General features: G+C 30.8%; 1 protein-coding gene across 1 annotated transcript in view; it reads right to left on the bottom strand.

Annotated features, from left to right (window-relative positions):
- Positions 1-26624, bottom strand: part of LOC132930961 (BMP-binding endothelial regulator protein) — a 68576-nt gene that overhangs the window by 36338 nt on the left and 5614 nt on the right. The window contains exon 2 of the mRNA XM_060997089.1: positions 11965-12069. Within this exon, the coding sequence (XP_060853072.1) occupies positions 11965-12046 (82 nt within the window). The 5' untranslated portion in view covers positions 12047-12069. The remainder of the gene's footprint in view (positions 1-11964; positions 12070-26624) is intronic.

Below are 26624 nucleotides of genomic sequence, written 5' to 3'. Positions count from 1 at the left end.
TACATTAGAATAGATATAATTTTAGTATTATTATTATTATAATATAAATGATTAGCGATTAAATTTTATACGGCCAAATAGCTGCTGATCCGGATTCCGGAATATTTTTAAACAATATTGTTACGGTGGACAAAATATTATTACATAACAAAACCGAATATTATTTCTTTGTTGTAATTATTTGAACGAAAGAAAATCAGAATAACTAAAAACGGCTGAACATCGTCCGTCTATATATCATATAAAAATAAATGTATCTAATATTTCAGTGATTTGAATGAAATCGATGCGTCTACATGCGCCGGTGACCGAATAATCAGGTGTCCGTCAGTTGATTCGACGGAAGAATACTAAAACGCCGCGACTTTCACATGGGCATCATTTAGTTTTAAACTGGTAATTTGTAATCGAAACGTCGTCAAAAATAATTATAATGAAACCGTCGTTGTTGCCAAATACCACGCAGCTAGACACCGTATGGGAACCATAAACTTATAGGTACATGATGTATTCACAATGTGGTAACATGCTATGTACTGTGGCTCTATATAATATGTAAACACTATGCACCAATACGTATATACGTTAACCGACAGTTATTGCGAATGAAAAAAAAAATTTAACTTAAAATGCATGGGTTTTCGTAATTTTCCATTTTCCTGGGTTAGTCAAATATAACTATGTACCATCTGCGGGCTTAAAAAACTGAAATGGAGAGAGGCTACATTAGAACTATAATTTAAGTATAAAAACCATCACGGAATATAATTTGATAACAATATTAGCAATTTTATTTGAGTATATTCTAAATGTATAGACTTAAAGAAGCATGAACTATTAATTATATAAATAAATATATAATATATAAAATTTACAAAAGAAAAGATCTAAAGATTTTTGTCCTACCTTTGAATACGTACCAGGAAAAAATGACAAATCGCGGTGGATCACCCTATGCTTACAATAACTACTGCTTTCAACTTTCAAACCAATGCGGGTGTGTTTTTCATAGTATTTTTATATTATTATAATAATGTATATGTACAGGAAATGTATAAGGACATGTAAAATAATTATTCGCCACTAGTTAGTATATAATAATAGTATGTATCGTCAATCGCCATTCGTGTACAAGATTTATATGCATGCATATTAATTGAGTGGTGCGGAAACATATGTCGTGCACAACTTATCGTACGTATATCGATATTTAAAATACTAAAAGTTTCAGTATGCCACAAATTTAAAATTTCTCTTGGAAGCCAATTTCAGTTTTAAAATTTTTGAAAAAAAGGTATTAACATTTAATAGTGTTATTTTTCATTGATTTTATTATAAAAAATACTATAAAAATAAATGAATTAAGTATTGATTAAATCTTTAAACATTAATTTTTTATTATTTTCCCATAATTAAATCGGACTGTAAAAAGTGGATATTATTAATTTCTTTGGAGCTATTAAAATTTAAAAATATATATGATAATGTTTTATGTTCATATAAGAAACAAAACGTATTATTAGGGAACGGGTTTAAATGCAAAAGTCATTTTTTTTTTAAATGTCCAAAACATTGTTTTCCATACACGAAATTCATTTCATACTTCAAGGAATGAAAACATGTAACTATTATTTTGCATTTTTTCATTTTTGACATTTTTAGTGCATTTTTTATGTTTTCAAGTCATTTTTTTAAAGGAATTGATAAAATTCGATAAAAGCAGCTCATAATTATACAGTGCTATTATGAACACAAGATAAAAGTATAACGAATGTATCTATCTAAATACTGTTAATTCATTTTTTGGAGTAAAAAGAAGATAAAAAAACTAGAAGATAATGAAAATGATACGAATAATTAGTACCTAAGAATAAAAATTTATATAATTAAACAAATGTTTCAAATAATTTTAAGATCATTTTTTTAAAAGCATTTAAATCTATTCCCTATTACTTATTATTATACATATTAAAATATAAATATAGGTTAAAATCAATATAAATATAATAAAATATTTATATGAAACCCAAACCATCAACCTGTATTAAGTTTATTATACATTTATATAATTGAAATTAAATTAGAATTAGATGATTAATATTTTAATTTCCTCAAACATAATAGGTCTAAAATTGATTATTTATAGTTTTTGGTATTATATTTAGTCCATAGATATATTATATGTATGTGCAATGTGTGCTTAATATTATGTCAATATAAATAGCATTAAACTTTTTTTTTCGTTTTATTCACTATTTTTTATTGGGGGTGAGAGAGGCATTTCTATGGTAACAAAGTTCTACAGGAATGTAATCTGCGAGTAAACAGTGGAAATCGTAGAAAAATAGACAGAATTATTACAATAATTCAATTTATTTTTACCACTTTTATTACTGTGTATAAACGTACGAATGAAATGAATTGTTATTATATTTAATATAGAAAAAAAAATCGATTCTATTGCGAGCACGACGTCATCAAGTAAGTACGAGAACGGTGTAGGGGAGAAGAGTGCGTGCACATAAATACCCTAGCAGCTCACGAACCTTTCAGTTGGTTCCGGAAGTGCTAGTGTGTCAACTTCCTGTCGTACACCCTTCGACGAGCTTGTTCAACGTAAAAAATAAGAAAAAAAATTCAACAACTACACTCATGCCCACGGCTGTCCAGTGTCCATATAGTTTATGCACACAGATATACGCGGAATATACGTATTGTACGACTTACGTCTTTTGGGTCGTACCCAAAGTGACATATTTTACTGCGTCCGGGCGAATTTGGCATTTTTTTCGTTTTTACTACACTACGCGTTCGGCGTCAATGGACGAGCATATGTGTGTGTGTGTGTGTGTAATGTGTATATATGTACTATAATTATATATATTATATACATTATACGAGTATATAAACTACAACAACAATATATTTTCAATTAACTCCCGAGGTCAGCTACAATAAATGCGTTCTGAAGACGCTCTGGTTGTTTTTGTTTTTTTAAAATCACTCCACAATAACACCAAAATATAAAAGCGTACGTATACGCACCACCATGAGTAAACGAAACCGACAAGAGTATAAATGCGCTATAACATGATAAGTGTTAACTTTTTTGTAGTTGTACGTGACGTCGTTCTCGGCCTTATAATATTATATCAGGTTTAATTATTATTACTATATTTTATTGTATTCATATTATCGTTAATTATAAATACTACTATAATATAGCAGCCAGCAGGTATATCATAACACTTTATTTATAATCTATGAACATTGAATAACAATGTCTGATTTTCGTATGAATTATATTATTTTATTTGGGTACATTACAATCTGTGCCCACCATAAAATATCACAATCGTAGTTAGCGAGTTGTTATAATGTAATATTATTATAATACTATTTACAGGCGCCGTCAAAAGTATTCGACACTTTTGACATATGGGTCAAGATCCATTTCGTTGAAAAATATTTGCGATCCTCTGGGCCCCGGAGCCAATTTTATCGATATACGCCTCTCAGCTTTCTCAGATCTCATACTCTTTTATTATCTGTCTGTCTTTATTCCATCAATAATCCACAAAAAAAAAAAATAATAATAATTTATCAGGACGAAACGGACTTCTGCTGCAGCAGTATGACCCATACCGATCGTGTACTTAACCGGAAAACAAGTATACTTGATTCGCACTTTGTAAACGCGCAGTTTATCTACTATTATCATTATTATTATTATTATTATATGAAATGCGAGCGCGCGCGATAGTTTGCCACACATGTGCGCGGCCAGCAACCGCCGCGGGGCACCTAAACGCGCGTCCGACTGGTCACTACTACAACAACTATAACGGCAGCTTGACCTTGCGGCTGGTGCGCACACACGTAATAACACTGGGCCGCCCGTTAATCTCGTTTTGAATGCGCGGACGGAGAAAAAAACGCAAACGTCGATAACCTAGAAAATGGCAAGGGGAAAAAAATTGAAAAAATTTCATCGTGATTCGGCTGCGGTGGGAGTCGGCGACGTCTATAGTAAACACGATACCCCTTCTAAAACCAATGCATCGAAAACAAAATATACACTTACTCAGTAACTATAGAGTCTTGGACAACAACAATAATCATAACACTCAGTACTCACCATAGATGGTGCAGATGTATATGGTGGAGAACGGTGAACATTCCCTTCCAATTGCTCGTTAAGTTAAATGATTGTTACTTATTATATAACTTATGAAATATAAATTCTTTAAAGTTAAATATTAAAGTATATGTAGTAGTTTAGTTGAAAAAAGATAAAATAGGAAATATAATGTTTTTTTTTTTTTGTTTGAAGGAAAAACTATTTTGCGTATTGGATGGGATTAAAGCATCTTGGATGAATAGGGTCGAAAGGTAAGTGCTTCAACATTGTACTGAACGTTCGTCAAATGCCTATATTAGATTCCAATAACTATTTGTTATTCTGTTAACTGTTATACTTGAACGTACATTTTCTGTTCTAAAGAGCATATTTTGTGGATGTGAATGAAATTTTTGAACTATTTACAATTGAAATAATATCACAATAGAAAAAAATATATTAATGACCTATGAATAGAACTCTTCTAGAAGAGTGAAAGTTTTAGGTTGGATACTTGAATTAATAAAATATACAAAATGTTCGTTACACAATATTGTGATTATATTAGAATATGTTTTAGTAAAAAATTATTTTAAAGATGTTTATTAAATATTGAGTATAAGTATAATGTTCATCATTATACTTATTTATATGAATACAATTTACCTCTTCTAATAAATATAATGAAAATTGTACTTAAGTTTAATGAGCTTCCTTATTGCTCTCTCCCCAGTTACAAAAATCACAGACACACGACAATGTCACATCATTCACTCTATATATCTAATATTATATACATTATACGGACGATGATGGTAACATAAAGATAAAATAATAATATTATACAGACACAGAAATTATACAACTCACCAATAATAATAACATGGGACAAACAATAATAATAAAACGAGCCCTACGTATACGCATATAAAATGTGTATAGATGGATTCGAGGAGATTATTATTACTTCTACTACTATATACTACTGATCGCTACTAATATTCATGTGTGTGTGTGTATTAAACGCGACGATGAGAAATGAAGACGTCGCGGTGCACATGTACAGGTAGATGGTATTACATATATATGTATACGCAGATTGCCGTTTACCTTTTTTCTCTCTTTTTCTCTCTTACCCTCTCCCGTTAACCATTACCCGTCGTAAATACAATATATATTTAATACCTTTCCTTTATGGTACATAATATATTATATACTCCACGCGTGGTTCTCGTCTCATCTTAAACACGACGTGGTAATTTTTACCATAAGTTATTGGCGCACACACGATAAAACAAACGATTTCCATCGTGCACGTTGTGGTGCACATGAGAAAATTTTGTGTTGTATATTATATACTATTTATTTTGTTTAAATTTTACTAATATTTTATGGTAAGTATATAAGTGGCCTCGTAGTTAAAATTCGAAAGAATAAAATAAACCCTCTTCTAATAGATTGTATACCTAAACGACTGCGCCCAAGAATGTTGACATACCCTGTTTCAGACTCCAACCCTACCATCACTGTCAACTACACCTTCACCATACTCGAGTAATCCAGAAAACAAGGAATCAGTATCTAACAATATATAAATATATGTATATAATCTACATTTATATTATACATATTATAGTAGCAACTAAGTGGCGAGAGGATGTTAATAGATATATAATAAGCTTTAGGATCATACCAGAGTTGAACATTTATATCCCGAAAATCAGTACCTAAATTATTTTTTTATAAAATTATTTTCTTTCAATTTTATTCTGAAACAGGTTGGGTTAGGCTAGGTTATATTTCACAGTAGATGAGACGATTTTTTGTGGATAACTGCTGATTTCTGTCATCGGGAATGTGTGGTCGGTAACTGCTATATTACAGCAAATCACTCTAATAAAAAATGTATGACATACGACATCGTTTAATTTGTACATATTAGAATTATTAGATACCTCAGAATACATTTTTTAACTGATTACGGAATATATTAAACATTTAATATAATATAGATACTATGATTAAACGATCCACCAAAGCAGGTATTTAATATATTAGTAGTATATCAATGTATAGTACGTGAAGATAGACAACCACCCGCGGTAAAACGAAACGTCTACGACTCATTCGTGCCCTTGAGTTCTCTATATTATATGTTGAATTAACGTATAATAAAAAAGTAATAGAAATTTTATAAGTCATTTATTCGATTAAAATCTTAAACATTTAAAATAATATACTTTACATAATATGATATAGGTACCTCACTGTGCTATTCGACCGTAATATATTTATAGTGTAGACACATTTCCGACCAATTGAATAATATTAAAAAGATCGTAAAAAATAATTTATATTGATTTAAATATATCGTTACAACTTAATTTAAACAAATACGTTCATTTATTTTATTTTTTTTAAACAAGATTATTCCGGAAAAAATTAATTTAAAATTGTTTTCTAATGTGACATAAACGCGTGGTAATTTATGTAGAAAGCAATACTCATATTATAAACATAGACATGTTATTTTATTTTTAACGTGTCTTTTCATTTATCGGATAACAATACAAATCGAGGCATGTTAAAAAATTGACAAGAATCGTTGTTAACGTATGTATTGCGTTGTTTTAACAACCGGAATTCTATAAAAACAAAATTGCACAATTTAATCGTTTAATGGTTTTTATTTTAATATGCAATAAAGAATTTATGCTATTGTGTACAAGGAAAATATAATAGTAAATAGATGTCAAATACGTGTTCAATGTATTTTTTGTTTATTTTTTTTTTTTTTTGGTTCAAGCAAAGTGGTTTATATTATATACATTTATTATTTGGTATATTACAGAGACGTAGAATATTTGAAAGAAAAAAACTCGTACCCCAATATTATGTCGAATAAAATATTATACAAAATGTAGCGTAGGACGTATAGGTTGTTCTTATTTTTTTCTTATGTTTCAATAAACGATGTGGGAGATCTGCAGAAACACCAAAACCACCGTGTAGACGGCGGCGGTGGAGACTACAGTTTACGACCTATATCGTATTATTATATATTATGTATTGTCGTCGTCGTCGTCGTCGTTGTCCCTTGTCGGGTCGCTACAAGACCTACCCAAGTCCAACGTCGGCCATTTTGTCGTAAAGGATTGGCATTGCCAACCGCATGCAGAGGGCCGGCCGGTCTCGTACGACCGGCTCGTGCAGTAAAGAGTAAAGACTTCAAATTTATCACGGCGATTTCATCAGAACCGATAACACGCACACTGCACAATGTCTGTCTGTCCGTCTGTCGGCGTAATTACGTGCGCACAATGCACGCGGCGCACTTTAAACGCCATACACACATACACACACACAGACATTATATGAGTATAGCGGTTGGTAAAATAATATTATACGTTACAAACGTATATACACTCAACAGGATCCCGCGAGATTATTATATTTCGTTTTTGAAGAAAATGTTTTTTTTTCGATCTTTGTCGGGTGTGACGTCCGCATCGGTATGTTCTTCGCGGCAAGGACGTCAAAAAAGCACATTATAATATATATATATATATATATATATATATATATATATATACATACACCTTTATATACGCCCGTACATCGCACAATAATAAAAATAATTATTATTATTCTCTCAGTGGTCATGTGAGCGCGTATGTGTGTGTATGTATGTATGCGTGTACAGCCGAGACTCAAGGAAATGAAAAAAGACCCGACGTGTTGTCGTTAATTAAATAGAATAAAAACGTAATTAAATAATGTACACTGCGCGGTATCAGAATACTATAATATAATAATATGTAGTGCGTTACCCTGTATAGGTACGCTGCCGTATCGGGGCGCGCACAAAGGGTGTGACGAATTCGGTAATTAATAATATGATTTTTTTTTTTTCCCACTCACCCTTTCACCGGAACTTTCAAGTATTCCGACTTCGGGTGCGCGCACGACGCGGCCACCACAATACACGCGATAGTAATAATAATAATAATAATATAATGAATTGTGTTTCCATTGGTCGGCATCCGTCGTCGTCGGCAACCCGATAAATCTCATCGGTCTATATAATAATATAATACATACCTACCTACGTATATAGGATTGTTATATACGATATGTTATAGATAATAAGAACATGATTTAGGTCTGTTGTATAAATGCACACCTATAAACACACACAAACACATATTTATACTCGTATAAATAGGTCCTAACTTTCCTTTCAACCTTCAGCATATCGGTGCATCGTGAGAACCTAATCGATCCCCCACAGCCTTCCGTGCACCCCCAAAACGCCAATAATAATAATCGGGGTAGGAATTTTTGACATGTCAATAATATATATATACTTATTATATATAAATACTCGTAGAACCATAATATTATATTGGGAGGTAAGGTCAGGTATTATGTAATAAGTATATGTTCATGAGCCTATACATATATATTTACCGAGTTTATTCACTGAGTTTTCGTCACACATAAAAAATGTTCTTGAACCAAATGAAGTAAATATATTTAACGAGATTGATACATTATTATTTAGCGAATTGGTTGCAAAGGTACTAAATAACACACGAGTAATGCGATTGCCTTTAAAATAATAATGTACCTAAATAATTCCTAATTCGCATTCAGATAGTATCTGCAGTATAAATTACGTATTGTGTATTATTATAAAAAAGAGATCAACGTCAAAACCCTCCCTCTCATTAAAATCATAGCTACTTTATATATACCATAAAGTTTTACATATATATATGGGTCTCATCGTCACGCCTTGACAGTTTTTTTTTTAGTTTTAAAATATAGAATTGATAATTAGTTACTCGATAAAATGCAAAATATAAAATTACGTATCAATTGCAGCGACACGAGATAAATGTATAATTTGTCTAAAGTTTCCTATTTTAGTTGAGCATATAAGATCAAACATATCTATTCGGTAAGACAGTATTTTGTGAGTGGAAGTAAACAGATTATTAAATTTAAACGTTTGCTCGTTATCCATCAAGTTTGAAAATTGCATTGTTTACCTATAATCATATTATTATATAAATTATGTCATAGTCGAGTGTTTCAACAATAAACTATGAATTCCGTCTTAGCGAAAAATCACAACAATCATTTCCAGTCTCTAGCCCAGCCACAAACGTTTCGTGCACCGAGTAAACACCCGTCGTCGTATAATACTGCGAGAGCGTATACAATAATATATAGTTACGCTAAATCTGCAGCAGCAGGGCGTGCGTAAACGGAAATAAGACTTTGTTTTCGGTTTCGAACTGCGGACTCATCGCGGTACCTATAAATAATGCATGTGTGTCGCGTGACGGCGCGATCCCGACCGAGTTTCACATAATAGCCGATGTATCACGTAAACACGATAGAGACCATCATATTATTATTATTATTATTATGTCACGTGTATAATATACGTAATAATGTAACATTATAACGTTTATGTAAATGCGTCGTTGGCAAAGGACTTCTCGGCACCCGTTTACCCGTAATGGCCACGAGTGAGATGCCCCGTACGTTTGTTGTCACTGCTGCGGCGCAGGATGACTGCGATACGCGCGCGTGTATATAATGATATGATGTCATTGATCCGTTTCCAAAATATCCGGAGGCGCGACAACGTTTAGGAACGAACGATCCATTTGGTTAATGTATGAGAATAACGATATAAATATACAGGACGAAAAAAATAAATGGAAAACGGTTATTTTCGATTTAGACCACTTATGTGCGCGACCATTAGTACGGACAGTCGCGGGACGAAACCGCGGCGACGTCATATACCTATAGACACTCACGCATTATACTATAGTAGTATAATAACATGATGTTTTGTAAATCGTTAGCTATTACGTGTATTTATGTCATATTGTGTATAAATTTGTAGACTAGATGAATAACACATGATCAATAGCTACTTGATACTATTTGACTTATTATTATTTTTAAATTTTTAAATATTTTACTTATAATATATTTTGTGACATCTAACCCCAACAATAAGGTGAAATTCAATTTTAAAATTTAAACCAAAATTAATATTTTACGTGAACATTATAATTTGTTGGCTATCAATTATGAATAATGAAAAAAAAAAATCAATCGTGTTCAATATATTAGTACTTATTTTTAGAAAATAGCTTTAAAACCTCAAACGTATTTAATTGAACTTATCGTTTACCATACAATATATAGATTATTTTAAAATAATTATTTTATAAGTAATAAACTAATAAGTGATAAGCACTAATGTTTTTGTATAATATAAAGTATAGGAATAACATTAATTTTGAGTTCCTGTTTTAAAATGCTTCAGTTATTAAAAACAAATATTGCAATTGATATACGCTGACTGGTAAAATTATGATAGTGTTATGAAAATGTAATAGCGAATTGTACAGAATTTGCTTATAAAACATAAATATATTGTTGTTATTTAAAATAACGATGATTTTCTTTATCAAAATGAAAATGAGAACGATTTATTTTAATAATTGAACATTATTTACTTGGGGAAACTGTGACATTATATTATTATTTATCATCATGATACTTATCGATATAATATTATCATATTATTATTATTATAATAATATGCTTCTAATGTATTGAAGACTGATCAGTAATGAAAACCAGGTAAAACATTATGGCATTTATTTTTATTTTCTTTACTATAATATATAAAATATACATCCATTAAAATACTAAAACTTATAGTGGAACAACTGTTAGTGGATTACGCGTTGCTCTCTTTAAGTTTAATAAATGTGACCTAACAGTGTCTTTTAATAGAACGCCCAACGCGTTATACCTATACTATTTTATCATAATACAAAATGTAACAAATACTCGAATCGCTTTGGCCTGGTGTCGAATTCATGCGCTAATATACTTGTGTTCATTCATAGTCGAATTTCCAAGAAACGGACGGCATCATTGCCCGAAAAAAGTAGTTTGAAGAGGTATTACTCATCTTGTCTAAAAACGATGTTGTGATCCGTTGAGTTAATAAGAAATCACACATTCATTATGTTAGTACTATAATATATATATATATATATATATCATTACGTCACCCACACTTGTCTCCGCAAGTGTCCAAAACAGCAATACTCGAACGACGATGTTTAAAATTCGAATACTTAACGAAATAATATTGTATTACTGTATTATTATAATTATAAATTATTATTCAGACGTTTGAAAAAAAAAACAAGGCTTTTAATAATTATTCAAAATTATTCTTTATCACCAATATATTTTTGCTAAATTAATGTGATTCTAATTTCTGAGTCATTACGAAGCGACGTTTATGGAAAATATGTATTATATTCTATTTTTTATCGTTTCGTTAATATGCGTAGGTATTTCTACTTTATTAAATTACAATTACATTTAATATTCAGAAACAGAATGTTTTTCTGAAGATATTAATATTACGAGTATGTAAAAAAATGTGTAGGTATGCAACGAGAAATGATATAATATATATGTATACATATTCGTATGTACATAAAAAATTATGTGTGACTTTTTTCTTCTCTCCATTTTGAGCTGTCTTCAAGACTTAACCCTTTTCTGAAACGCCGCGCCGCGATGACATGTGCTCTGTTATATGCTATTAGTAATATATAATATACCCGAAGAAGGATAAAAAGAAGAAACCCCGTTCTTAATCCTCGGCGACCGGCTATTAACGCGAACAATTTATTTGACAAAAAAAACATACACACAAGCGTTCGTGAGTGTATTATATATTTATATATGAATAAATAATAAAAAAAAATTGTAAAAAAAAAACTTGCCTCTGAGTTGATTGGCGAACATCCCGACGGGCAACAGAAACCAAACGACGGCGGCAACGGTGATTATTCGGCAACGGTCCATGGTGCGGCGGTTCTCTGGTCAACCTGAAAGTAAAAACCCACACAAATTCAATTACTGCACTGCTCCGCTAATGCTAACTAACGCCCGAAGCGTGGATTTCGACATAATATACAACTTGTTTTGTCCTTTTTATTATTAATATTGCCATTATTTAATTTTTTATTTCGCGGCTCTTTCTAATCATGCGAACGTAGCAATATCATATAATAATAATATATACGTGTAGTGTATGTATACTATTATATCTATATATATATATATACGTGTACAATAAACCTTTTTCGTGGACGACAATACGAATCATGTGATTAAAATCACATCCGAAGATTATTATTATCATCATCATTATTGTTACTATTATTATTTTTTTTATTATTATCATTATTATTGTCCTCAGTCCTCACACATATACAGTGCACACACACACACACACACATACGTATTATAAAGTATAGAGTTATATATACGCTTGGTCGGCTGTTTTGACGTTCCGAGAAGTTGCATATAAGAAGACGAAGAGAGTGGAATGGACGAGAAGGAGCGGTAGTAATCGGTCCGACAAAGATTACGAAGACGACTGCGCTTTTTAGCTGACACGGTGTGTTTTTTGTATAAGAGTATGTTATAATAGCCATTAGTCGCTATATTATACTAAAGAACGTTTTTAATTTTTTATCTTATTTTTCTATTACCTATTATATACCTACGAGAGTATACACACATTTTATTATACACAATGTGCTCCCATATACACTACGTGTTTAATATGATATATAATATACCTTCAATACATACGCGTGGGATACGTTGATCTTTTGAATTCAATATCATTTTTGTTTCAAATACATTATATTATGATACATGGCCGAATAATAGACGTACCCATACGCATTTTCGAATCCATGAATAATGGTCGATTAATATCTAAACGTATGGTGTGTATATTTATACACTACCTATATAATATACAATCATGTTTGCTATTATAAATAATCACCTGTACCGAGTCTTTAATACATATTTTTGTTTGTAAAAATATAATAAATTATTATTTTAAAAACGCTATACAAAAAAATCATCACCTCGTTTAAATTTAAGCTGATAAATTGAGATATGGACACTTTGTAGTTCGGCTCTACTTAAGATTTGTAATACGCTAAAGCTATTATTTATTTGTTTATTTTGTTTTTAACAAACATGACAAAATTTAAGTGATTTGCCAGAGGGGCGTATCATGCTTTACCGGCGGCCTTGTTAGTTGGGAATAAACTACAATGTTACTGTACGTTCCTGAATTCATTAAGCAAAAAATTGCAGCGTCTTCTCGTAAAATATTTAAACAAGTTCATGAATGATCATAAATCAAAAACTGGTCTAATTAGTTCTCAGTCGTGAATATTAAACTTTTTTCATCAAACGTTATGTATACAGCGAAAACGATTCTTTAAGACTAACAAAACTACTTATGTCATTAAACAATTTATAGATTTTATACCAGGCTTATAATATATATAAATATATATAATATATGAGGAACCATGTCTGATGTGACTGTATTTATATAATTAATTAAAACGTAGGCATGTCAACGCGGTTGTGTTCATATTTTTCAACGCATTACGCTTTACTGTATAAATAAAAATTAAATATAGAAAAGATAGATTCCATAATACGATTCCAAGCATGCATCATACATGATAATACGATTTTGAGTAAATAATTAATTCTACCAGACATCGGATAAACTTAATTGAAATAAAAATTAATCAAAATATCGGCGTACAACAGAAAATCTTGTAAATAATGTAAATTACTTTTTATTTTTAAATTTGTATTTAAAAATTAATGATTAAAAAAAATCAATTCTAGCCTGTATGAGGTTAACAGACGAGACACACATGATGGTACTTTTCTAATTATTTGCAACGCATTAAAAGCAATATTTATTATTGTAAATGGGAGCAAGGATGCATTTAAGTCCATCGTTATAAACAGTATATAATATGCTCTTCTAATTAAAAATTCATCTGGCGCGACAACGATTGATGAGTCACATAGTATTAATATTGGTATGGTAATTTTTTTTTTTACAAAACAAATTTTAATTTTAAATTTCCAACGATTATTTTTCTATAACTATAAAATAATAAAAATAATGATTATGTTATGATAATAGTTTTAGTAATTATAATAATAGTTATATAGTACAGGTAGCGCAATAATAATAATAATAATTGTTATTATTATCAGTTACGCTGTGTGCATCGGGTGTCGAGTATACTATAATATACATATTCGACGATATAATTTATAATATATCTACCCGAGTAGTGTATATAAAAAAAAAATCGTTTATTAAGTCGTCGTGATCGTTGTAAATTGTGATTCAAACGAATTCGTTTAACCGGTATTATCCTATAGAGCCAGCGCTCTAGTTGTAAAATATTCGCATTTAAAATTAACTATGGTAAATTATGCAAATTAGACCAGGGTTTAGTTCGTTGCAGCAGCGCCTGCGACACGAATCGGTTTCCTGGTACACGAAAAAAACATACTTAATACAACATCCTTTGGCCGTGGCAGGATGTAGAGCTTTTTACACGACGATATTTTATAATATTCGTTCCTATATCGCAATTGTCAAAAAAAAAAAAAAAAATCTATTTTTGGGCAAACAATAATAATTACTATTATAGGTAACGTATATTATTGTATTATATGAAGTATAAGTACACGCGCGCGTTTCTTGTCCGTCCGACTCTCGTCGCTTCTATACACGTGTACCAAACAGTAAGTTATAATAACCTACGCGTTATTATATTATTATAATAACGATAATATGACGTAAAGGTATTCACATCAGTGCGAAACACAATATTATGTCATGACCAAATGCGTTCCGGTTTGGAAAAAGTAAACGACACCGAAGTAATAGGAAGCAAGCACTAGACGTTTTATCATAATATATTATAATACATAATATAATATATACTATATGTGTTTAATCCACAACAGCAGAGTCCCGGCAAGACTTCAATAACCCGAAACGGTTTGGCGAATTTATTCAAATCTACATGATATATCATATTACAATGTTCACGCGTCGACAGTAATATTATAAGTCACAACCACTAGTCAGATTATTCGTTTAAATCTCTTTTTTTTTTTTTTGTTCTACGTGATTTCGGTGCTATCGTGTGCGGTCATTCGCAAAGATCGAATACATCGCTATAGATGTTTATTTCACTACGCGTACAACCACAGCAGTGATAAACAATATTATAATATAATATAATATAGTGTTATGTTATATTATATAGTAACGAGAAATCTTCGATAGCTGCCGTTACGAGTTTATTCTGATATGAAATACTACCCCGCACATAATGTGTATATCGTAAACTTTTTTAAACTCAAATTGTCGATCGATCACTTTCGCGCAATATCGATTCCGCGGTGTACCTATATTTATTCATACGTATACACCCCGTCAGGGATAGCCGCTCGCGCATGTGTATAATATCGTGTTTAGCGGTGATGCGGTAGGCGTCTCGGCGGGCGCGCGGGACTCGTCCAAGTGTCCAAACTTTAAAATACAATAATTTGTTATACCGACCATCCCCCTCGGAACTAAAAACGCCACGATTTCTCTCCGCGGTGAATGTTTAAGGGGAATTTAATCCCTTCTGACGCCAGTCACTTGGAATAAAAATTTTGCGTTCAATGTATAAACTGCGGTTATTATTATTTACTATAATGTTTATACCGCAGCGGTGGTGTGTTTATCGCGGAGAAAAAAAATCAATTCTCCCCGATAAAACGGCCAATTCTTTTTCTCGTCGACGGGCGGTGACGCGAACGCAGAGAACACTCTACTCGAAAAGCTCGCCCTAAGGATCGACAGCAAAGCGCGGTCAACTGTAGCGGAGATTTACACGCATATAATATAATGTCGCGCGCACGGCCGACACTGACCACCCACTGTCTTTTTACGGCCGCCCTGCCGCAGAAATTTCATACTGCCGACGGTATATATGATATACTTACTGCATTTATACCCGTGTAAATATTATATTATATCGACTCCCATAATATTATATATGTATTATTGTACTTATATACCCGTGCTTTATGTCAAAAGTGCAGTTATAATATTGTTATTAAGCCTATCGGCTATCGCGTGGCCGTGGTTATATTATTATATTATACTATGTCGTCGATAAAGTTTTTTTGAATTTGAGTTGCTATTCATGTTCTTTGAGAAAATCCAAAATACCTTTACTACCACTTAGCCGGGTTGGCCGTGTCTAAGTAAGTAGAAAACCCTTCAGCGTCAGACCCTGTCCGTAAAACGTACAGCCGTACAGGATATCGGTATATAATCATAATGATATTAATATAATATAATATTATTGTATGCACGCAAATACCTACAGTACAGTAATTTTCCGCGTCATGTACAACTAAATACAATGAGTACACAGTGAGTAAAGCATAAAACAAATTAAATCGGAACATAATAAGTCGTTGTAAAACCAATACATTTATCGCTCCGCTCGTAATCTAGAAAACGTTTTTACTCTTTATAATAACTACCGTGACATAACATTGAAATAACTTCTTTCGGATGAAAAATACACCATCGAATAGAGCAGCGATACCGCATACCTACATCGTTGTATCGGTTATATAATAATATTATAAAGTGACTAAATTATTAGGACGGACGAGAATCGACCAAAGTACCGACACGGCGAATGATGATTATTATAATTTAAATAGAACTATAATATACGCGAGTGATTTATATATATATACACTATGTTGGCTGCTCAGTGGATGGGCGAACGATGCGGAAAAGGACCGTTGCTGTAGCTGCGGTACATTATAATAATAATAATAACGATAATATAATAATAATAAAGCAGACGACACTTAAAAAGTCGCTTTGGATGGGTCAGTTCCGAGATCGCTGGACGCGCGGGCGGTGGGCGTTGCTCATAAAACGCGTCCGGAGGGATTTTTACATTTTGATTCGTGGCCATAATAACGTATATAAAACAATAAATATACTGCAAAATACATACACACACATACGCACAGGCGCACGTGTGTGCGTTTCGTACTTAAGAAAAATAAAACCTTCGGTCGCGCACATATAATGATTTATGCGGTTTTATTTTAATTTTCCAGTCTCATTCAGCCGGCCGGCCGCCGCCACCGCCCTTATATTTTGCAGTCTGTAAACGGTTTTCTTCGGCGCAGAACAGTTTATCAACGAAGGCGATGTCGGGCAACAGGGCAGGAGAGGGTAAAAGGAAACGGAAAAAAAAACACAAAAAAAAAACATTCAAACGCTTTTTATGCGACGGCCGAGTTTGACTCATAATAATATAAGTCTCTCTCTCTCTCTCTCTCTCTCTCTCTCTCTCTTTCTCTGTCCTCTCCCTCTCACTTCTCTCTCAGTCGGGTTAAGGAAGAGGCGGCGGCCGTTGCTGCTGTCGACAATAAAATAATGAATGGCAGCGAATGCACTGTGCAAACGGGGCTCTAATAAAATCTTTGGAGCCACTTTTTTTTTTTTTTATCTCGCGTGTGCGACCGATAATAATGTAATATTATGTGTAGCGGCGAAATTTTCGCAATGTTTTATCGACTCGATGATGGCGGCGAACAGAGTCTCTGACGACAACGATACGACGAAGACCCTTTCGCCATAGTCTTTTTAATATATTATATAGAATATATGGACTTTACTGAACTCACCGAACATCTCGTCATTGCAATATTATTTGTAAGTCAATCACAATTTACATATTTTATACACTATTTAGTTACAATTCTATATTTTTTTTTCTGTTTGATACTTTACAATTTATTTTGTAAAGTACACAATGAGAAAATATACGATAAAGGTAAATATAGACAATTTATACCTTTGATTAAACAATTACGCATCTATCAGTGACACTTTCTATGAAATTATTATATTATCAAAAAAATTAATAATGATATTATTAAAAAACTGTAGGTAGATTACAATGGATTAAAGTCTCCATACTCAAAATACTATCGTTATTATATTGTGTTTTTGTGAAAAATTTGTATGGACATAAACAGATACGTATTTAAGTTCTTATCTTTGTGAGGAGCGGATTAATACAAATTCCATAAATATATACAATTTGTTAGTAAAAATTGTATACATAGATGTTTTAATTGTTACTAGTCAATGTCAATAGTTAGGTAAATTATATCCTGCTCGTTTTTGATATTTCCTTAAAAAAAATGTACAGCTTATAGAGCAGAGAATATTTTAATGATTTATCATATATATTATTAAATATAGACGTAGATAGCTCTAAATGCTGCTTATTGTGCTCAAGGTTCAATCTGCTACATTATTTAATATTATTTATACTGTTAAGTGCCAACACTTTATAATTCATAAATTATAATGGTATACAGTTTAAGTATACTTATTTACATTATATTAAAACAATTTATACAAATAAAGCTGTTTTTAAATCATAAAGATGCTAAAGACTAAATATAATTGACAACGATTTTCCTTACGTTTTGGATATTCGTTGATTATTAGGTACGTATAATCTCATCATGGTTAAACATGAACTTAATACGATTACTTATTTGGTATACATTACGCATTGAGTAATGCATGTCTTAACTCCTAACTAAATAGTAGCCGATCCATTGCGCAGAACATTGTTGACATTTTGAAAGTAATTAACAAACCACAACAACAATATGCGCGATAATAAACGCGAAATTTTCTCGAATAATATAGCTGTACGTCATTTTTATCTCAAAATGTATAATCGAGTGATTATACAATATATACATAATTAATATAAATTACATTCGAGTCGGTGACTAAAAATATTGAATAGAAAATATGCGAAATATAGGAATAATTCCCAGTGTCACGAACACGTACAGTCGGCAATAACTATTAAGTGATGTATAATGCATATAAATAAATTATGAATAATATTCTCATCATAATCTTATAACAATGCACCATAATGACTTTAATAATATTAATTAAAAAAACATATTCAATCTTTTTATCGGTTCTTCTTTCATTTGCAATATCATTATTGCAAATTCATTTAAAATTTAATAAAAGGGTACGGTATTTTGACAAGACCAATAAATTCTACGGTGTTAATCCCCGCGATGTCTTCATTAGACTCATTACTCGTCTAGAAGTAATTCTCGACAAAATAAAATAGCGTAGATTTGAACTTTTCAACTATTTGAAGTAGAAAGTTTGATCTTAAAATATATTCCTCCTTGAAAATGTAATATATGACTTATATGAGCATATTAATAATATAATTATAATATAGGTTATAAAATGTAGTTAAGATAAGCGATGTATAGTGCACGTGTCTCTGCGTAAATCTACGTGGATTATTTTAATAAAACTTAGTAGGTATAGTTCTAACACAACAAAATATTTAATATGCTAAGCGATTCCCAAATAATACGTACAAATATATAATTTAATTTATTTTATTTAGTTTAATCTCCAACAATTTAAAAAAATATTGTAATAATATAGACAATATAATGTTTACGTTTTTTGGGATATTTGCGCTAAAGTATGCGGATGTGGCGATATTATAGCGTAATACCAGTACCTTGTTATTATTGTAGAGGTAATAACTTAGAAAACCGAGATAATACGTGAGTCGATAACTCCCATACCCTACCCTACCCATACCCTACATCACCGAACCCTACCCACCAACTATGAACTTTATTAAAGTCCTGTTGCGCATGAAATGGTGTCAATACTGGATAATAAAAAAGAATTTTTGTGGAATAACCACAAGTTTATGACTTTTTGAGCTGATGTAAAGTGTTTGCTTATGGTTTATCTTCCATTTCTGTAGTTAAGACTTAAGCGCGTGTAATGAGTCATAATAAAATAATTATTTCAAGTACACATATTTTATACAATTATTATATCATTTTAGTTTGTCTTGTATCTCATGTTAGTATAGAATCTATACAATACGAGTACTTTAGATTATTGACTATGATGATTTGACTCCCTATGACATAATTCATATATATATATATATATATATAATAAACATAGCGATGTTTGCGTTTTTATATAGTTTAAAATATTGAAAATAATAAATATGATGTAGCTTGTAAGAAAACTGGTGTATGCGCTAAGTTATTAGAATATGTAGAATTCAATTTCTACATATTCTGAAAACAAAAATAGTCAATGAGATGTAAAGGTATAATTCAATTGCACAGAAACATAATTATTTTTATACAAGAGTTTTATCTTTTATTTGCGTGAAAAAATCATTAAATATACCTATAAGACGGCTCTATACTCGTATATTGTAAATAATATTCAAGAGATGATAGGTAGGTATGTTATGCTTGGTTACTTATATATGGACATTTTTAAATAAATTATACAACTAAAAATAGTTAAGTACATTTTCAATAATAATTTTTAGTCATGGTTTTTTTTTATATAGCACATAAATATTTAAATAATAATTTTGATTTAAAAATATTGTAGAAAAATAAAAATAATTATTACTATTATTATTACATGCACTAAGTTTTTTAATGACGCATGGACCAATGTTGTACATGTCCAAGTGTGTGTTTGTAAACAATTTATTCCTCTATCATAAATAAAATATGTAATTAAATGGTTTGAATTCGTTTTCAAAACATAAATTAATAATTATTATATAGGTAATAATATACGTGAAGAAGAATTAAAAAAAAAATGTACACATTTATACATGTTCTATACGCAATGTGTTTGTAATATTACTGTTGTGTATGCCTAACTTATGTTTTTTTTTTCATACAGGATAATCTCTTGGTTATGGTTATTTAACATCAGCCAGCGCAAACATAGATAGTCGAGTTCGCTGATTAGGTAAGGATCGGGAGTATTAAAACGTCGACATCGCAGTACCTAATCTATAATTGTTCAATAGATAGATATTTTTAGCATTTTCATCGAACATTTTTTGTATAAAAGCTGAATATAACATTATTATTACATAATATTATGTCATATTATGCACAGGTGTGCATTGCATTACTTTGTTTGGAAGGGAAACCTTAATAATATTATATAATATAATATTGATAATTATTTAATGCAATCTGAACCCATTACTGAAATTATATGCAATTTTCTGCGAGTATTGTGATTAAATATTTATTATTAGAGTGTCCGAGTGAATCTAAAAAGTATACGTGTTACATTTTACCTTTAAATAAGAACACAATTTCTAAAACGTACATATTATTATTATGATTATAATACTAAAAACATCGTGATTTGAATAAATAGATATTAAAACAAAAATATCTTGATAACAAACGTTTGTAGGTACTAATAAGTATTATTATTAATCAATGACGAAAGTTAGAAAGTTAAAAACGTAACAGCGCTACCGCAATGTTATGTGAAACACGCGATTGCGTGGGTTTTGGCCTTTTATGACCTCAAATGTCGATGGATTCCCATTACGAATAGAATTCAAACTATTTAATTGAAAAAATAGATGGGTTCAGTTAAAATACAGACGCCTAAATTTACGTTACGAGCGCGTACATATTATAATAGGTAGGTATATTTATTTAAGACAAAATCTTGCTATTTATGCATATTATTGCATAAAATATTAAAATATGTATATTATATGACGTGTCGAACGACTTCATAAAAACAACTACCTAATAGATTGCATTTCATCGACCGTATAAATAGAATTATCATTTTTTAGTGTGATAGATATAAAAGATAAACTATTATTTATATGGACGTATTAAACAATAATTATTGTTACCATGCTTTTTCTTTTTTATATTTATTAGCATGAATGGAATTTAAATTGATATTTGTGAACGGTTATCAATAATATATAGTGTAAAGTGTATGCATGAACGTACCTGAATAAAAATATGATATTATTAGTTGAAATATTTTATTTTGTCGACATTTAATTGTATATTTATGAAAAACAAAAATGATTAACCCGATAGTTAGGTATACGCGTTCTTATCTCTATTCACGCCATCATAATTATTCATTCCATTATAATTTATTACACCATAGGTTTATATATATATATTTGCGATTTTTCATAGATGTATACACATCAATAACATGTAAAATGACCTACCAAACACATTTATTATTTGTATTGACGAATTATGTTGATTAGTATTCTTTACCGGCACTCTCTAATCTATATTGGTTTCATAATATAATAATCATAGGATATACCGGTGTCCAATAATTACTTTATTATCAGTACACTTACACAGCAGTTGGTCCGTCTCTTATCTCACTAACTGATAGGCGAATCGATTAAAAATGTGACAAAAAGATATTAGAACGCAATAGATTCGTTTAATATTCTATTATAAAAATGCGTTTTTGGCTATAGTTGCCGAGGCTGAATAAATAATGATAATAATAAAAAAATACGTTTATCTGTGGAAGAAAATCCTACTAACGAATTCGTAGGGCAAACAATAATATACGATTCCCTTGAGAAATTCAGTAAAGGATTTTTTTTTTTTTTATCGACATAAAACGGTGTTGATATAAGACGGCGTTATACATATATACGTATGCGTGTTCATTAAATATACAGCGTGGAATACGAATGTAATCCAAAAACGATTGCACTCGGATTGCAAATACATTTTTTAACGACGTGGGACTTGATGATTTCTGGGTCACAACTTTTAGTTGTTACCAGCTGCAGCCGTATAATATATATATATATATATATATATATATATATATATATATATATCTTGGATATCGTCGTGACAATCGAAAACCACCATATGGAAATCATTGGGATCTTTTGGTTTTTCGCCAGACTCGTTAGTACATGTATATTATATACAATTAACTGGCAGTCGGCGATTTTATCACGCGGAATATATGTCGGTCGAGAGGTGTGATCGAAACGTTCGGAAAACTTACGCAATTAGGACCGGCCGTGGAACTTGGGTCGAAAACGTTGTCGCACGACTGACGGCGTGAAATATACACGACACTGTTATATGCAAATGCGACGCGCATTAAAGATTTTTGATCGAATCGCAAAATACTAGAAAATAAATCATATTTTACGATGGTCGGAACCTTTATCGTCGTCGTAATCATTACGTGTATGATATACACCGACTGACGACTTGACGGTTTAACGTTACACTGCACGGTACTTACTATCACAGTAATTATAATATATGGAGCAGAAATCGTACGCGTGGCCGCCGTGTAATATATTACTATCAATCCGAATCACAAATTTTATCTGAGGAGCGATAATACGAATAATATGTAGTAATGTTTCAACGCGACCAGGAAAAAAACACACGTTACATAATTATTAGTTATGTATTATTATATTATATGGTTTAAGACGATTTTGTTTTTTATCACTTGTCAAATGGCAATCGTCTACTACAGGTAAACCTAAATACAACATTAAATAATATTTCACTGTGCAGCTTATTTCACAGTAATAGTTATAAGTTCGCCGTGCGATTGACCACGATCCACTGTATATTATTATTTTGTGTACAGTTTAAATTGTTTACTTTTTAAATACCACACGTGCAGTGACGCGACGCAGAGACAGTATATGTTTTTCACCCACCAAATGTGTCCACAAGAAGAACGGAAAAAAAAAGTTACTTATTTAAACAGCTATCTATCTATCTGTTGTCCGCCGCCCGCTCGTCAACGGCGATCGCCCGCGCGGCCTGCGATCGCAGTCGAAATAATAATCGACGTCGACAATTGACTGACACCACTCGGCGTGTGAAACGGATAAAAAAAAAAAAAAACACTCGAAAAATGGTTTAGTTTTGTCGTCGATTAAATAATAATAATATACAATAGTACTATAAATTATTATGCGACCGCTCGTCTTGTCACATGCGCTCGTCACATATACGTGTAGACGCGACACACCAACGCTGCACATACTCGGTAGTACATAATAATAATATTGGATCACATAAATAATAGTGTGACTATTCTCTAAATAATACGAAACCGGCGGAACGCGTCTGTCTGTCGTCGACGTTATTGTACGTTACAACATTATTGTAATATTATATATTAGGTATACATTATTGTATGTTATACTGACGATAAATCGACAACGGTGTTTATAAAATAAAAAACTGCCTTCTCCGGTGGTGATTTAATAATGAAATTATATTTTATGTATATACGTACTTAAATGGTTGACGCAGACTGTTCTATATATAATGTAATAATATATAATATTATTATGCAATGGTGCAACAATTAGTTTTTATTTTTATTTTTAGTATTATTCAAAAGCGAAGTGACTCATCGTTTTTATAAAGATTTCACTAAAAAATCATGTGGCATCGCAAAATATAATATTATTATCGTAAACATTGAATGTATCTCCACGCACCTACCTAACCCTTCACTGTAGCTGTTCACACGTTCCTGTATCCGAAAATCAATTGTAGATATAATTTAGGTAATAGATAAACGTGCAAACGATTATTATAAGTATAACATAGCATTTTGTGTATAAATTAATGTGTCATTAGAATTATTTTTTGACTTAAAATTAAATTATCTACTATAATATTGTATTGATCTGTAGATTCTGAAGTTCATTCGAGTTCTATTCAGGTTTGAGTTTCATTAATTATTTCGGTTAATCTATGTAGGTTACATGGGTTCGTTTTTTTATGGTTAAAAGTCCTGCTTTTAACAGTTACATGTCGTATTTTCGGCTATCGATTTTTATGGACATTGGTTGATTAAAAAACAGTATAAGCACATAAGTTAGTTGAGACCTTTTTTTTATCTAGTTTTGTCCAGACACAATACTTTACAACTGTTAACGATTTTATAATATAACGTACTTTCGGTGTATTTATAATGATGGTCGTATAATACTTACATCGAATTAATACAATAATATAATGATTAATCAAAGTCACATTAATATGTCTGAAATTTGCCACACGCCTTTGTATATAATATATAATTAGTGGCATTTTTTTTTCTAACTCATCAACTACTTCATGTTGTCAAATAAATAACTATGAAATAGGCAGATATCGAAAGTCTTTAACATAATAAATTTAAATATTCACCCTTCTCTATGAAATTATATGTACATCCGCAGATCATTTTAATAATGATGGAAATACGTGCTACTTTAAGTTTGATGATGTTAATTCCCCGAAAATTTAACCAAATGTCTGCTAATAACCGTGACCATGTGAACGTTACTGCGATTAAAAGTACGCAGCTGGTTACATAATGCTAAAGTAAAATCACTTGTAGTCCGCAGGTTATTGCTATATACTTTTTATATATAAAATACTATCAAAAATAACAGATTCTGAAATTATTTTAAGTGTATCACAACTTTTAATTGTTATAACTTACAAGTATCTAATAACTATCAAGTTATCCACATGTATGATAAAAAAATGTTTATCTTTAAAAAAAATATTATCATCAAATTTTAGTACTTTTGTAAGTTCTAGAAAATGTATAAAAATATAATAAATTCTCTAAATGAGTAGAAACTTTCTACTCCTTCTCACTGTAAATATATTATTATGTATAATAATAATTAATAATATACGTGACCTATTGTTTATATACTTAACCTATTAAACATAATAGCCATGTGTGATGAACTATTTACAATACTAATACCATTCGGCACGTTGATTTATATGAAGAAATATCATGGAAAATACATATCATTTACTCACATATATTATGAGTAAAATAGTATAGTATTTTATATATTATATATATCTTTTATTTACTAATTCATTCAATACATTTAACTTATTACAGCAGTATATCATGTGTAATGAACATATTTTAATAATTTGTATTTGTTAGCAATATGTACACCGATTTTGTACTATGACGTTCCTTGGCATAATTATTATAATATTTTCATCTAGATATTATAATTATATGTGTAGGTAGGTATAATAATATCATTAATTATTTTTTGAGTATTTAACGTATAAAATCATATAATTCGAATTCGTGATATTAACTGTTTGAATATATTTTGATAGATATCAACACAAAGCGTCTCCATAAATTGATTATTACAGACTACTTATTCTTTCAAAAACACAGACAAATCTTTTTTTCTTTCAACCAGCTAAGGTAAATCAATAAAGTACTATATGTTAACTATAACAACAGCCGTGTATTTCCAATACCGTAATCATTAACCAAAATAAAAATAGCGTTAGTAATAAAAAGTTATTTAACGGACACGAGGACGAGTAAAACACTCTGTAAAATAAAAAAAAGATACAAATCTATTTGTTTATTTTAAATTGCTTTTATCTGCACAAATAATACTGAAAACAATAATACCGCGTTTCACACGGTATAATTGATGAGCGTAAACCTAAACTGTAATGATTACGTACTGTTGCAAAGTAGAGAATTCAACTCTCGGGCTGCTATATAAATCGAATCGTCTTATACACG

Source organism: Rhopalosiphum padi, chromosome 4 (genome assembly GCF_020882245.1).
Source record: "Rhopalosiphum padi isolate XX-2018 chromosome 4, ASM2088224v1, whole genome shotgun sequence".
Lineage (NCBI taxonomy): Eukaryota > Metazoa > Arthropoda > Insecta > Hemiptera > Aphididae > Rhopalosiphum > Rhopalosiphum padi.
This window is presented reverse-complemented; position numbering and strand designations above follow the sequence as displayed.